General features: G+C 42.6%; 1 protein-coding gene across 1 annotated transcript in view; it reads right to left on the bottom strand.

Annotated features, from left to right (window-relative positions):
* Positions 1-14,419, bottom strand: part of lamtor3 (late endosomal/lysosomal adaptor, MAPK and MTOR activator 3) — a 34,431-nt gene that overhangs the window by 8,866 nt on the left and 11,146 nt on the right. The window contains exons 4-5 of the mRNA XM_059965472.1: positions 7,190-7,248; positions 2,411-2,544 (exon numbers count right to left, since the gene is read on the bottom strand). Coding sequence (XP_059821455.1) covers positions 2,411-2,544; positions 7,190-7,248 — 193 coding nt within the window. The remainder of the gene's footprint in view (positions 1-2,410; positions 2,545-7,189; positions 7,249-14,419) is intronic.

The raw sequence follows: 14,419 nt of genomic DNA on the forward strand, positions 1-14,419 counted from the left end.
GAAGCTGGGCGGCAGTGTTAGCTGTGAGGAGGATGCTCAGAGGATGCAGGGTGACTTGGATAGGTTAAGTGAGTGGGCAAATTCATGGCAGATGCAATTTAATGTGGATAAACGTGAGGTTATCCATTTTGATTGCAAGAACAGGAAAGCAGATTATTATCTGAATGGTGGCTGATTAGGAAAAGGGGAGGTGCAACGAGACCTGGGTGTCATTGTACACCAGTCATTGAAGGTGGGCATGCAGGTACAGTAGGTGGTGAAAAAGGCAAATGGTATGTCGGCATTCATAGCAAAAGGATTTGAGTACAGGAGCAGGGAGGTTCTACTGCAGTTGTACAAGGCCTTGGTAAGACCGCACCTAGAATATTGTGTGCAGTTTTGGTCCCCTAATCTGAGGAAAGACATTCTTGCCATAGAGGGAGTACAGAGAAGGTTCACCAGATTGATTCCTGGGATAGCAGGACTTTCATATGAAGAAAGACTGTATCAACTAGGCTTATAGTCACTGGAATTTAGAAGATTGAGGGGGGATCATATTGAAACGTATAAAATTCTAAAGGGATTGGACAGGCTAGATGCAGGAAGATTGTTTCCAATGTTGGGGAAGTCCAGAACGAGGGGTCACAGTTTAAGCATAAAGGGGAAGCCTTTTAGGACCGAGATGAGGAAAAACTTCTTCACACAGAGTGGTGAATCTGTGGAATTCTCTGGCACAGGAAACAGTTGAGGCCAGTTCATTGGCTACATTTAAGAGGAAGTTAGATATGACCCTTGTGGCTAAAGGGACCAGGGGGTATGGAGAGAAAGCAGGTACAGGGTTCTGAGTTGGATGATCAGCCATGATCATACTGAATGGCGCAGGCTCGAAGGGCCGAATGGCTTACTCCTACACCTATTTTCTATGTTTCTAGAAGCCTTGGGCAGGTGCAGCTGGTCGTGGGTGGGGTGAGAGGACAAGGTAAGGGCTGGAGGTCCCCATGCCGGGGCCATGGCAGTCGCAGTCCAGAGAGAACGACCGACTGAGCGAGGAGAGCGACAGGCCCGCACCTGCCCCTGCCCCCCTTGTAGGATCTATCAGCCGACAAAAGTTTGCTTCAGTAGATCGCAGTGCGGCAGCTGCTCTGATACTTACGTAACGCTGAGCCCGAATTAGGTCGTCTGCGAATATTTTAGCACCGGGTTCCCCACAAACATTTGGAGTGCTAAACAGGTTTAGAGGCAGCGCCCATCTGTCCGCGCTCCAGACCGGTAGCAACGGCACTTCCCGCCGGCCACACGAGGGTTACACTGCGGTTAGGCAGCTGATGACCTCATGTGGATTCAAGTTCAACAGTGGGCTGACAGGGAATGAGGAAGAGTGCAACTGACTCATATTGTTTCCTCGCGGCCCGGTGGTTGGGGACCACTGAAGTACACTGTGTAGTGCGGGGGAGCTACATGCATGCGCACTAGGCAGAAAGAATGAGAGAGGGCAGAGGAGAATGGCCAGGCTGGTTCAAGCTGAGAGGAAGGCAACAGGAACTCAAAATAACTAGTGTTCCAGCAGTGGTGTCTGGAAGAGAACATCTGAACGCACGTGTCAGGCTTTGAAATGGATGGAGTGAGCAGAAGACCACGACGTGCATTCAGTGTCACTTTATTAGGTGGAGGAGGTTCCTAATAAAGTAGCCGCTGAGCTGATGTTCTATTATAGATTTAAGAAGGTTCTCCTGCATAACTTACTGGTCCTAATTCAATATAGAAATACCTGCTCTTCCTAAGGGAAAATAAAACTTTATTAAATGTGTAACCTTTGCAGAGAGGGGAGCATGAAGATGATAGATACAGAATTAGAAAGCAACACAACCTGCATATGTGCAACCACCCTGACCTAGAATAGATCAAGTTACTGTTTCTGCTACTAATTTGTACTAAATACTATTTTGAACCTGTGCCATAAATTTCTATCATTCAACATTTCAAGTATAGGCAGCACGGTAGCATAGCGGCTAGCATAATGATTTACGGTGCCGACCACCCAAGTTCAATTCCTATTCCTGTCTGTAAGGAGTCTTTGTGCTCTCCTCGTGACCGAGAGAGTTTCCGCTGAGTGCTCCGGTTTCCTCCCGCATTCCAAAACCGTACACTGGCCACTTGGGTGTAATTGAGCAGCACGGGCTCATCGGGCTGGAAGGGCCTGTTACTGTGCTGTTTGTCTAAATAAAAAAAATTATTTAACAAATGCAGGGGTGCCTGATGAAACAAAGTTCAAGTTTTTGCATTGGTGGAACCTGGATCTTGTATTCAGGAGCTGTTCTTCCTCCTGAACATTTCTACATTTTCACTTTCAAATTTTAGAATGGTGTGGGGATTAGAAAGACAAGTATTGGTTATTTCAATGCTCTATAGAAAAAAGAACAAAAATACTTACCTGGTAGGAATTGTAATAGCAAATGATGCTCTTGTTCTTAGAAAGTCCTAGCTTGCTTCCTTGATCCGTTGCCAAGGCAAAGGTTGAGAGGAATCCAGGTCTCAGGGCATGTTCTGGTGCATTGTCATTAGCAACTGAAGAAAATAACCCATGGGAACAATTAATTTCAAACACTTCAACAGCACCGGCGTAGCAGTTTAATTTGAAGTATATTTAAAGCAGAAACTGCTTGCGTGTCAGTGGTTAGTCGTCTGCACTTCCTGCATGATTAAAGGCCGAATATGGCTTTTTCAATTCACCTCTGCAACCCCCTAAATCAAATGTTTGTGCTGAGTTTTAATCTATTGCTCAGTGATGAGCATCTTACATGGGTAAAGGTAGAGGAGTGAGAAAGAAAAGACTGAAAGGGCAAGTTTTTCCACAAAAGTGGTAGGTATATGGAATGAGCTGCCAATGGAAGTTACGACATTTAAAAGACATTTGGACAAGACCATGGAAAGAAAGAAGTCCAACTGCAAGCAAAAACAACTAGATCAGGATAGCACCTTAAATGGCATGGCCAAGTTAGGCTGAGGGGACTGTTTTTATGCTGTACCTTCTATGTCTCTATTAATCAAACAAATTCCATCCACGAAATAACATACAGAAGGTTAACAGCAAGTTAATCCAGGTTGTTAGACTGTAAAACCCTACAGAAAACTTTCACATTTCTGTGTTGTATTTCTCAAGTTTCCCTAAAACAGTGGAAGACATTCACCTCAGTTTTTCAGAGGAAACATTTAACCCATTACCCCACTTCTTCCTTGCACATTTTCTCTCACATGTTCACTAACATCCTGCTGATTCTTCCAACACTGACACTCAGAATAATCTACAGTAATCAATTAATCTATAAGCATGACTTTGGGACACGAGGACACCAAAACAGTATAGAAACCTGTAGTCCCACACCACCAAGTTCAAGAACAGCTATTTCCCTTCAACCATTTGATTCCACAACCAATTAGTAAAACTTTAATCACTACAGTTAACAACACTCTGACCATGTTGATCACTTTGCACTAAAATGAACCTTTTTTTTTGCAAAAATTGTGTGAAATTTATGCTTAATTTATGTTTTTGTTGCAAATGATGTTTATATGATGTGTGTTATGCTTGTGGTGCTGCTGCAAGTAGGTTTTAATGGCACCTGTACATATATGTATGTGCTCAATAAACTTGACTTGGGGAGAAAATGCAAACTCCACAGGAACAGCAGAGATCAAAATCCGGGCCAGGGAAACTCTGAGAAAGTTGCATTATCTGCAGCACTACAGTGCAATTCAAAGTTTGGAACAAAATGCAGCAAGAAATTTAAAAGACTATTACAAAAAGATAAAAATGTAAATAACTTACAAAATAATAATTGAAAATTAACAAACTTATTTCAATAAAATGTAAATGATCTAATTCCATCACAACTGTTTCCCTTCATTTAAATAAGGGTGCAGTCCTGCATTGGCTTTAGGGTGGTGCAGGCATACAGGATGCTATATAATCATATCACTTCATACATTCCATCAAAATAGATGTTTAGATTTCTGAATATGGTACCACTAATGCAGCAAACACTTGCTGTCTCCTGCAACAAGAGATAGGGTCCTTCTGGCAGGGTGCTGGGAAAATTGCAAGAAACTTCTTAAGTTCTGGAAACAAGAACTTGCATCATTCGTTCAGCGTAACCTCAGAAGGGTTGACAGAATGGCCAAGCTGATATCAGCAGTTACTCCACTTCCTTGCAAAAACTCTCTCATCTGTCAGGTCCCATCGTGGAGTGTTAAAATAATGTATCTTAATTTGTGAAATCAGAACATTTCTTTTAAATCAAATCAGCAAATCACTTTGCCAAGTGCTTTTACCATTTAAGACAGCATGCCAGAATTTCTATTAAACTGATTTCTTACAAACATCAATCACTTGCTTTTAAAAGATACTGAAACGTAATTAAACAAGTGCTGGATCAGGAGTATTCATTTGTTTTTTTTTTAAAATAAGCAACACTTTCTGTTTCTCCATCCACCAGAATCTTGTTTCCTTCTCTCATTGTAAATAGACATTTCACATAATCTCAGATACAAAACGTCCAACTAATTATCATAGAAGGGCCAGAAAGTTTCTCTGTCCTGTTCACTATTTCTCCCTTAGCCAACGACAACATCTTCAAATGCTGGTTACAGCATACTAGATTTCTACATTAAAAATATCAAAAGTAATTACCGTAGATTCCGGACTACAAAGCGCACCTGATTAAAAGCCGCACGCTCTAATTTTAGAAAGAAAATCAATTTTGTACTTGTACAAGCCACACCGGATTTTAAGCCGCAGGTGTCCCACGTTGTAATATGTGATATTTACACAGAAAGATATTACACGTGAGGATTTTTTAACTTTTAATTAAATCCGTATGGTAACATAAACAAATACATATTGCAAATGCTTTTTTTCGAACAGTGCCTGTAACACAGCTACTTTTAAATATACCTACGTATCGGTAACACACAAATTAGTATACTTTTTTACTGAACAGTGCACGAACAACATTCCAATATCTCCTAATGACTGGTAAAAAAAATATATATACTGCAGCCTACCAGGAAAAGTTATTGATCGCCTTTAACTTAAAAGCTGCATCATATGCTTTTCTTCGAGTGTTTTCCATGTTGATGAGGGTGAGTACAAATGACTGATTTACAATAATTTAATTGTGAAAGTGCGCTTGATTTATCGTACAATTTCATTGGACCTCTGTGAACTACTCAATTTTATTGGTCTTGCTATGATCCCAGCCCCCTCCTTTGTGAGAATCACAAGAGCACCCGTCGAAGGGGGGGGGGTCAGTAGACCCAGTCGGAGAGAGAGAGAGAGAGAGAGAAACGTGCTGTTACGAATCCCGTAACTGGAGAACTTACCAGCAAAGATAGAGAGGTCCGTTGAAGTCTGATGTCACTATTTTCAAACGTTTTTATTGATAAAGGGACACAAAAGTAGGGTTAATACAAACATTCAGAGGCAATAGTCGCTGTTGTTATTCTGTATCCCTGGTGGGACCTGCAATTTGACACGTCTCTCTCTCTCCCCAACTGGGTCTACTGACCTCCCCCACCCACCTTTCGACGGGTGCTCTTGCAATTCTCACAAAGGAGGGGGCTGGGATCATAACAATACAAATTGCACGTTCCACCCGGGATACAGAATAAAGCGACAGCGACTATTGTCTCATGGAGACCACGTGAAAAGCCCTCGGGCTGGTTGAGAGAGAGAGACTGCATCATCCCAACCTGACTGACTTCTGCGACCCCGTGAGGAAGTATAAAGGAGAGTCTCAGGGGGACAGCCCTCAGACGCACCAAGAAGACACGACAGTGTCCCGCAGCAGCGGGAAGCCATTCTGAAGGAAGCCACGTGCGTTAGATTCCAGGATTGGAATCTGTGGCTGGAATCACAGGAAACCGCTTTTAACCAACATCGGGGAGAGGAAACCAACGCTCCCCCGATTTCACGGAAGATTCATCAAGACTCGGCAAGTTCTTTCTCTTCTCCCCCAATCTCTCTCTCTCGGTCGCCCCACGTGAAACCCAGCGATTTTCAAAGGGCTGAGGCCTGCAGACTTTCAGAGTGACTTTTATATTTCCAACGGACAATCTATTAACCCCTAGACAACAGCAGAGCTCACTTAATGATGTATTACTATACCCGCGCTTTAGATTGAGTGTTGATGATGTGCACTATCTGAATGTATGTATTAACCCTACTTTTGTGTCCCTTTATAAATAAAACGTTTGAAAATAGTGACATCAGATTTCAACGGACCTCTCTATCTTTGCTGGTAAGTTCTCCAGTTACGGGATTCATAACAGTCTACCGTTACGAGGCAAAATGTTTTTGGCGGCATGAGAAAAAACATGCATTAGCCGCACCGTAGTATAGGCCGCAGTGTTGCTGCAGTGTTCAAAGCGTGTGGAAAAAAGTAGCGGCTTATAGTCCGGAATTTACGATAAACAAAATAGAAAAATACAACTGCCCTTTACCCTATAATAAAGTTGACTTTTAATAATTTGGATAGAAAGATCTTTCTTCAACATTCTAATTAATTCCACATATTGTAATTAGGACGAGACTGAGGCAATCTGTAAAACCCAATTTGAAACTTGCATCATTATGTGGCATGTTGATTGACGTGGGTGATGAGGGGGGATGGGGCTAAGCAGGTCTATACCCTGTCCAAAGGTGACCTTACACCTCCTTTGGTAGAGACATATCTCCACTCCACCACCCCGAACCTTACCTTGCAGTTTTTATTTATAAAGTCAAAGTCATACAGGAAAGAATTATGCCCTTCAGCTCGCTGTGATATGAACCAGCATCAGGTGCCCATTTACTCCAATTCTTCAGTGATCTCATTTTATTCTCCCCACATTCCCATCAGCTTCCCTTAGATTCCTCCATTCAACTATTACACTGGGGAGGAATTTAGTGGCCAATTAACCTATCCTTACACACATTCATAGATGTGGTGGGGAAACTAGAAAACCTGGAGGAACTTGTGTGCAAGTTCAATATAGCCAGCTCTGGAGATTGGAATCTAACCCAAATTGTTGAGTCTGAAGCAGCAGTGGTAATACTAATTGCATGATTATGATCAGTAGTGCATCCAGACTGCTGAGAATATATCATTTTTAATTTCTGTAATATCAGAAGTTTATAACAAAAATGCAGATTTAATCAGAAGATATTTATTACCTTTAATCACAGGAACTCCATCCCTGTCAGACACCACAATAGCATGAAGTCCCTCAACACTGCAAAGTAATCAAAATAATTCAGACACAAGCCACAAAATTCAAAACAATGAAATTCATAAAACTAAAGCACAATGGAATTTTATTCATCAAAACTAATGAAAACTAACATTTTCTGTTCCATACAAATATTTACATTTTTGTTCATACACCATTCACAACAGAAAATTCCAAATTGAACCAGGATGTTGTCTAGAATGGAAGGAGAGATTGGACAGGCTGGGTTTATTCTCACTGGAAGGCAAGGGGCTGAGGGACGATTATCATAGAGGATTATAAAATTCTGAGGAGCACTGATAGTCAATTTCCCAGGCAAGGGAGTCCACAGCAATAGGGTACAGGTTGAAATGAATTGAATTGACTTTATTCCTTACATCCTTTATGTACACGAGGAGTAAAAATCTTTAAGTACATCTCTGTCTAAATGTTCAATGTGCAACATAAAGTAATTCATAATAAATAGTATGTACAACAGGACAGTCAATATTACACAGAAATACAGTTGTGTCAGCATGAATTAATCAGTCTGATGACCTGGTTGAAGAAGCCTGTTAGCCCTGGCTTTTATGTTGCGGTACCGTTTCCCGGATGGTAGCAGCTGGAACAGTTTACGGTTGGGGTGACTCAGGTCCCCAATGATCGTTCACGCTCTTTTTACACAACTGTCTTTGTAAATGTCCTGAATAGTGGGAAATTCACATCTACAGATGCGCTGGGCTGTCCGCACCACTCACTGCAGAGTCCTGTGATTGAGGGAAGTACAGTTCCCATAAAATTCAGTAATGCAGACAGTCAGGACGCTCTCAATTGTACCCCTGTAGGAAGTTTTTAGGATTTGAGGGCCCATACCAAACTTCTTCAACCATTTGAGGTGAAAGAGATGCTGTCACCGCACAGCCGGTATGCACAAACCACCTGAGATCCTCGGTGATGCGCATGCCGAAGAACCTAAAGCTGTTCAACCCCAGATCCATTGATGTCAATAGGGGTTAGCCTGTCTTTATTCCACCTGTAGTCCACAATCAGCTCCTTTGTTTTTGCAACATTGAGGGAGAGGTTGTTTTCTTGACACCACTGTGTCAGAGTGATGACTTCTTCTCTGTAGGCTGCCTCATTATTGAGATTAGGCCAATCAGTGCAGTGCTGTCAGCAAATTTAATTAGCAGATTGGAGCTGTGGGTAAGGTAAGATAGGAGAATTCTATAGATAGGATAAGATAGGGGGGTTCTCCCCCCCTCCCCACACACAAAGGGTAGTGAATACTGGAATGATCTGCCAGAGGAGATGGCAAAGGCAGGGAGGTTGAATTGGGCCATCAGACTTGGGATTCAAGCCGGGCCATTGGGCCACAGAAGCTGGATTGGTTCGGAAGTGCTGACCTGGGTGCAGCCCATGCTGCTGCAGCTACTCAGAGGCATCAGAGTTGGTGCCTTCGAGTTGGCATGAAGGTGGTGTGCAATGAAACAATGAGTGACTGTCTTGGACATTTGTTTTGCGACTGCAAGACCCTGTTGGACATTATTTGCCACAGGCCTGCTTCCCTTGTTTAGTGGAGACAGTCAGCTAGGCAGAAGTGTCGCCTTGGTTGTAGCTAGGATTAGGCCTCAATCCTCAGGCTTGCATTGTAGCTTGGCATCTGGGCTCAGCCTCTCCTGTTGGTGCTGCCCTCCAGTGTTGAACTGGTGGAACAACAGGCAGGACTGCTGCGGTTCTTCAATTTGCAGAACTTGTTGCTTGGGGACATGGACAAAAATTTGTTTTTTTTTAAAAGTGTGACTATGTTCTTTTTTTTCCTTTCTCATTATTTTGAATGCGCGTGTATGTTTTTGCACCTTGGCTGCAGAGGAACGCTGTCTCATTTGGTTGTATCTATGTATGGTTTGAATGACAATTAAACTTGATCTGATTTGAAAAAATAAAAAGCATCCGAACAAGTACTTGAATAGAATCAGTGCAGAAGGATATGGAGCAAAGGAGGGCAAACTAGATTCATAATCAGCATGGATGAAGTGAGCCCCAAGTGTTCAATTCTGAGCTGTACAATTCTGTGACTCTATAAAACAAGATTGTAGCTCATAAGTAAAAATAAATTCTAACAGGTTTTTTTTGTTCTTACAAGGATCCCGCCAGGATCTGAAAGGCTGACTTATAGGGAGAGGCTGGGCACAGTTGGAACATACAAATTTTGAGGGTGACCCTATAGAGGTGTATAAAATTGTAAGGGATATAGACGCACAGTCTTTTGCCAAGGGGAGGGAAGCTAAACTGAGAGGGCATATGTCTAAGGTGAGAGATGAAAGATTCAAAAGGGACCCGAGGGTTTCTTCACAGAGAGGGTGCTGTGAGTTACCAGAGAAAGTAGTTGAGGTCAGTACAATCGCAATATTTAAAAGACTTCTGGATACGTACGGTATGTAAGAGGGGTTCAAAGGGATCAGAACCAAGAGCAGGCAAATGTCGCCAAAAACTTGCAAACAGATGCATGGTTCGGAGCCTTCTTACTGGTTACATCATAGCCTGTTATAGAAGCTCCAATGCACAGGATCCCAACAGGATATATACGATTGTAGACCCAGCCAGTTCTTTACTGGGCACAAACCTATCCTAGATGTCCAGCATCGAGGACACCCTCGAGAGATAGTAGCTCAAAAAGGCAGCATCAACCATTAAAGAACTTACCACCTGAGACATGCCTTCACTATAAACGGGGAGGAGGCACAAGAGCCTGAAGACCCACACTCAATGTTTCAAAAACAGCTTCTTCTCCTCTGTCATCAGATTTTAGAACATCCATGAACCTAGTATCTCGTATTTCTTCTTTTAAACTATTTATTTTGTAACTTACAGTAATTTTTATGTTTCACACTGTACCATTGCCATAAAATCAACAAATTTTCTGATAAGTCAGTGATAATCAACCCGATTCTGAAATAATGGGCACCAGGGTCAGCACGGCTGAACTGGGCCAAAGGGTCTGTTTCCCTGTTTCATGCAGTATTAATGCATGACTCTACTACACTGGCAGTTACAGAAACTGTACAGCAATTTAGTTTAGCTGTATTTAGAAACCTTGACATTTTTGTGGTCACAATATATTTTGGATATGTGCCGTATTTGGGGGTTCTTGTGTTCATGAATTTAATTAACTTTGCAGTACAGTTACCTGGATATCTCCTTTCTCACAAGCTACTGCACCCAAAGCTGGTTTAAAGAACTGTTCCTGTTGCCCATTATGGAATTGTGGTCACATTGCTTGTCCCTAAGACTACTATAGTTGTGGGTCCCCTAGACCTTGCTATAACTGCCCTCCATCCTGTCCCGTTATGTTGGTTCTAACATCTGCTAGCTTGGTGTGAGGTTAGACACATAACTTTCCTCTACAGATTATTCTTAGAATAAACTGCTTCAATCTATTCTCTCATAAACAAGAGAAAATCTGCAGATGCTCGAAATCCGAGCAACACACGCAAAATGCTGGAGGAACTCAGCAAGCCAGACAGCATTCATGAAAAAAAAGTAAAGTTGACATTTCGGGCTAAAACGCCGAATGTACCTCCTGGTTGGCTAAGTTCCTCCAGTAATTTGTGTGTGTTGCTCAATCTATTCTCTCTTCAGCTATGGACAGCATTGGGTCACTAGGAACTCAAAGTCCTTTGATGGATCTCCTTTTCAATCTGTCCACTTATGTTCCTGTTCCTGACTAGCACAGGTGATGCCATCACTTCAGATGCCAGCTGCTGACTGTGGAATAGGCTATGTTAGTTTATGTGAGACCAGATAGTTGACCATGACCTGGCCTGACATTTGCTATTGGTCACTCTAGTTATTGCACATTACCAAACTGATAAACTTACAAGAGGTAGTGGTCAATTTAAATTTAAAAAAACAAAATTGCCTCATTAGCAACACGAGTGAATCTGCAGATGCTGGAAATAAATAAAAAACACAAAATGCTGGCAGAACCCAGCAGGCCAGACAGCATCTATGGGAGGAGGTAATAATGACGTTTCAGGCCGAAACCCTTCATCACAAGTGAAGTAACATGGGATGGTCGAGAGAGGATAAGAAGTGGGGGGAGGGATAAAGTAGAGAGCTAGGAAGTGATAGGCTGGAGGGAAATGGGCTAGGGGGAAGGTGGAGAATTATGGGAAATAAAACAGAAAGAAAGGTAGGGCTGGGGGGAGAGATTATAGTGAGGGGGGGGGAAGAGAGAGAAAGAGAACCAGACTAAAATAATAGATAGGGATGGGGGTAAGGGTGGGGGGCAGGGGTATCAACGGAGGTCAATGAGTTGGATGTTCATGCCGGCAGGAAGGAGGCTATCTAGGCAGGAGATAAGGTATTGCTCCATCAACTTGTGTGTGGCCTCATCTTGACGGTAGAGGAGGCCATGGACAGACATGTCGGAGTGGGAGTGGTCTGTGGAATTGAAGTGTGCGGCCACAGGGAGATCCCGCCACTGGAGGACCGAGCGCCGGTGTTCGGCAAAACGCTCTCCCAATTTGCGGCGGGTCTCCCTAATGTATAAATGGCCACATCGGGAGCACCGGATATAGTATATCGCCCCCATTGACTCGCAGGTGAAGTGGTGCCTCACCTGAAAGGACTGTCTAGGGCCTGGGATGGTGGCGAGGGAAGAAGTGTGGGGGCAGGTGTAGCACTTCTTCTGTTTGCAGGAATGAGTGCCTGGAGGGAGGTCAGTGGGGAGGAATGGGGGGGATGAATGGACAAGGGAGTCGAGTAGGGAGTGATCCCTGCGGAAAGCTAAGAGTGGGGGGAGGGGAAGATGTGGTTGGTGGTGGGATCACGTAGGAGGTGGCGGAAGTTATGGAGGATTATACCTTGGATCTGTAGGCTGGTAGGGTGATAGGCTCATTAGGCTCTTCCAGAGAAGCAAAGTATTTATCAACAGTGTGGTGATAGCACGTGTCATGTGAAAGAAGGTGACTGGACAGCGTTCAGAGCATGCGCAGAAATGACAGAATGATCGAGAAGCGTGGCAGTGTTAAAACGTGGCTGCTGTTTGCTGTTAAATAAAAGTTCTAGTTATGTTCTTCCAGAAAATGTTTCTTTACGAGTAACTCACGGTACATTTTGTTAAGTATTCAAGCAACAATAAATATATGAGTTCGGCAAGGGTTTTTTTTTTACAAACAACACGTTTATTAAACACAGAAAACAAACCCCCCAAAAGTAAACAAACACTAACGTAACTGGAAACAGCTGCTGTGCGGCAGCTCAAACAGTTCTTAAAGCGATATTGCAAAAACAGTTCTTTAAAGTGGTATTGCCAAAAGTTCGATATGCTCACAGTCCATTTAAAAGGAGAGACTTTATAAGACGATGTAAATTCTCTTTCACGTCGCTTGGCTTCAATCCCCGACGTCGAACTTCCCACGAAGAAATTACGAAATGGAACGGCTTAAAGGCACTGACCTTTCCTTCCTCACTATCCTCAATCCTTTCTGGTAAACCCAGGGATTAACGCGAAGATAGTCAACGAAATCCTCCCAAATAAGGATCAAACAAAGGTCGAAACCCATTTCACCGTAGAAAGCGATTCTCCTCGATCTTTAACTCCCGAACTTTGATCTTCACTCTCCACTGATTTCTCGAACCAGCAGAATCGTAAAGAACCTGCTGGCAATGACCTTTTAAACTTTAGGCATTAGATAAAACTTCATCTTTCAACTAAACTGCGTCATCACTTAAATCACGCAGTGGCATGAAGTCAACTTAGCAAATCCAGCCACGAACTGCCCCTCCTCACAGGGTGGGGTCTTCCTTTTATAACCTGAAAAAAAACCTGTCACATGATCTCTACTGGCGGGAAAATGATGTCACTCCACCATCACAAGACCATTACCTCAAGTCCAGTATAGCTTCAACCCCAGTAATGTGACAAGGGTACCACTGTCATGTGTCACGAGTACATAACAATTTAAAGAACACAACATGGTGTCAGAAGTCAGTCTGCAAGAGTAATACGCTCGCTAAACACAGGGGAAGCGAAGATAATCAAAAAAAAGAGCGCAAACTTTTTCGTTGTTTGTTAACAGCTTTGAAAGTGGAAGTTCTGCAGCCTCCATCGATGCTTCAGCTGATTAAAAATGTTGCTGAAAACTGGAGAAGATTTAAACAGCGATTTGAAATCTATTTATTGGCGATCGGAGCTGAAAATAAATCGGAAAAAACGAAAGCAGCGATTCTACTCCACATAATAGCAGACGACGCAATTGAGGTATATACTGAGTCCTGACGAAGGGTCTCGGCCCGAAATGTCGACAGTGCTTCTCCTTATAGATGCTGCCTGGCCTGCTGTGTTCCACCAGCATTTTGTGTGTGTCAATTGAGGTATATGACCATTTTACTTTTGAGAATGGAGATAATTTAATCTAAAAGCAATAATGGACAAATTTGACACATTTTGTATACCAAAGCGCAATGTGACATAGGAAAGATATAAATTCTTTACATGCAAGCAGAAAGCTGGACAAACGATTGATCAATTTGTTACGGAATTGAGAAACTGCAGTAAAACTTGCGAGTTTGCAGAGCTGACAGACTCTTTCATTAAAGACAGAAATGTTTGCGGCATTCTGGATAACGCTCTGAGAGAATGACTCTTAAGAGAAACAGACGCAGATCTGGGAGAAAGCTTTGATTCTCTGCAAAACTTTGGAAACCATAAAATTGCAGGCTAAAGAGCTTTTTATTGAAAACTGCAGTGTACACTTAACCGCAAACATATTAGAGAAAATAATGAAGTGACAATGAAACCGACAGAGAACAAGACGACATCTGAAAGGAAAATCTTTATGATCGCTGTGGGTGGGAGCACCGACCTAAAAAGTGTCCAGAGTATGGAAAAAATGTACAATCCCTGCAGTAATCACTTGTCACGCAGTTGCAGAAGTAGAAAGGAATTAAAATACATAAATGCAGTGCTTGAAAATGAACATGGAGTTTTATATCGATGTGCTTTGTGAAAATATTCCATTGCAAGTGAAACAAAACAATATTCTGTTTAAACTGGATACAGGAGCACAAGTTAATGTTCTTGCAGAATCAGAGTTTAATGCATTAAAGCCAAGACCAAAGTTACATCAAACAAATATAAAAGTGACTGGGTATTCAGGTGCAGACATTCCAGTTAAAGGAACGTGTGTGG

This window comes from Hypanus sabinus, chromosome 3, assembly GCF_030144855.1.
Source record: "Hypanus sabinus isolate sHypSab1 chromosome 3, sHypSab1.hap1, whole genome shotgun sequence".
Taxonomy (NCBI): Eukaryota; Metazoa; Chordata; class Chondrichthyes; order Myliobatiformes; family Dasyatidae; genus Hypanus; species Hypanus sabinus.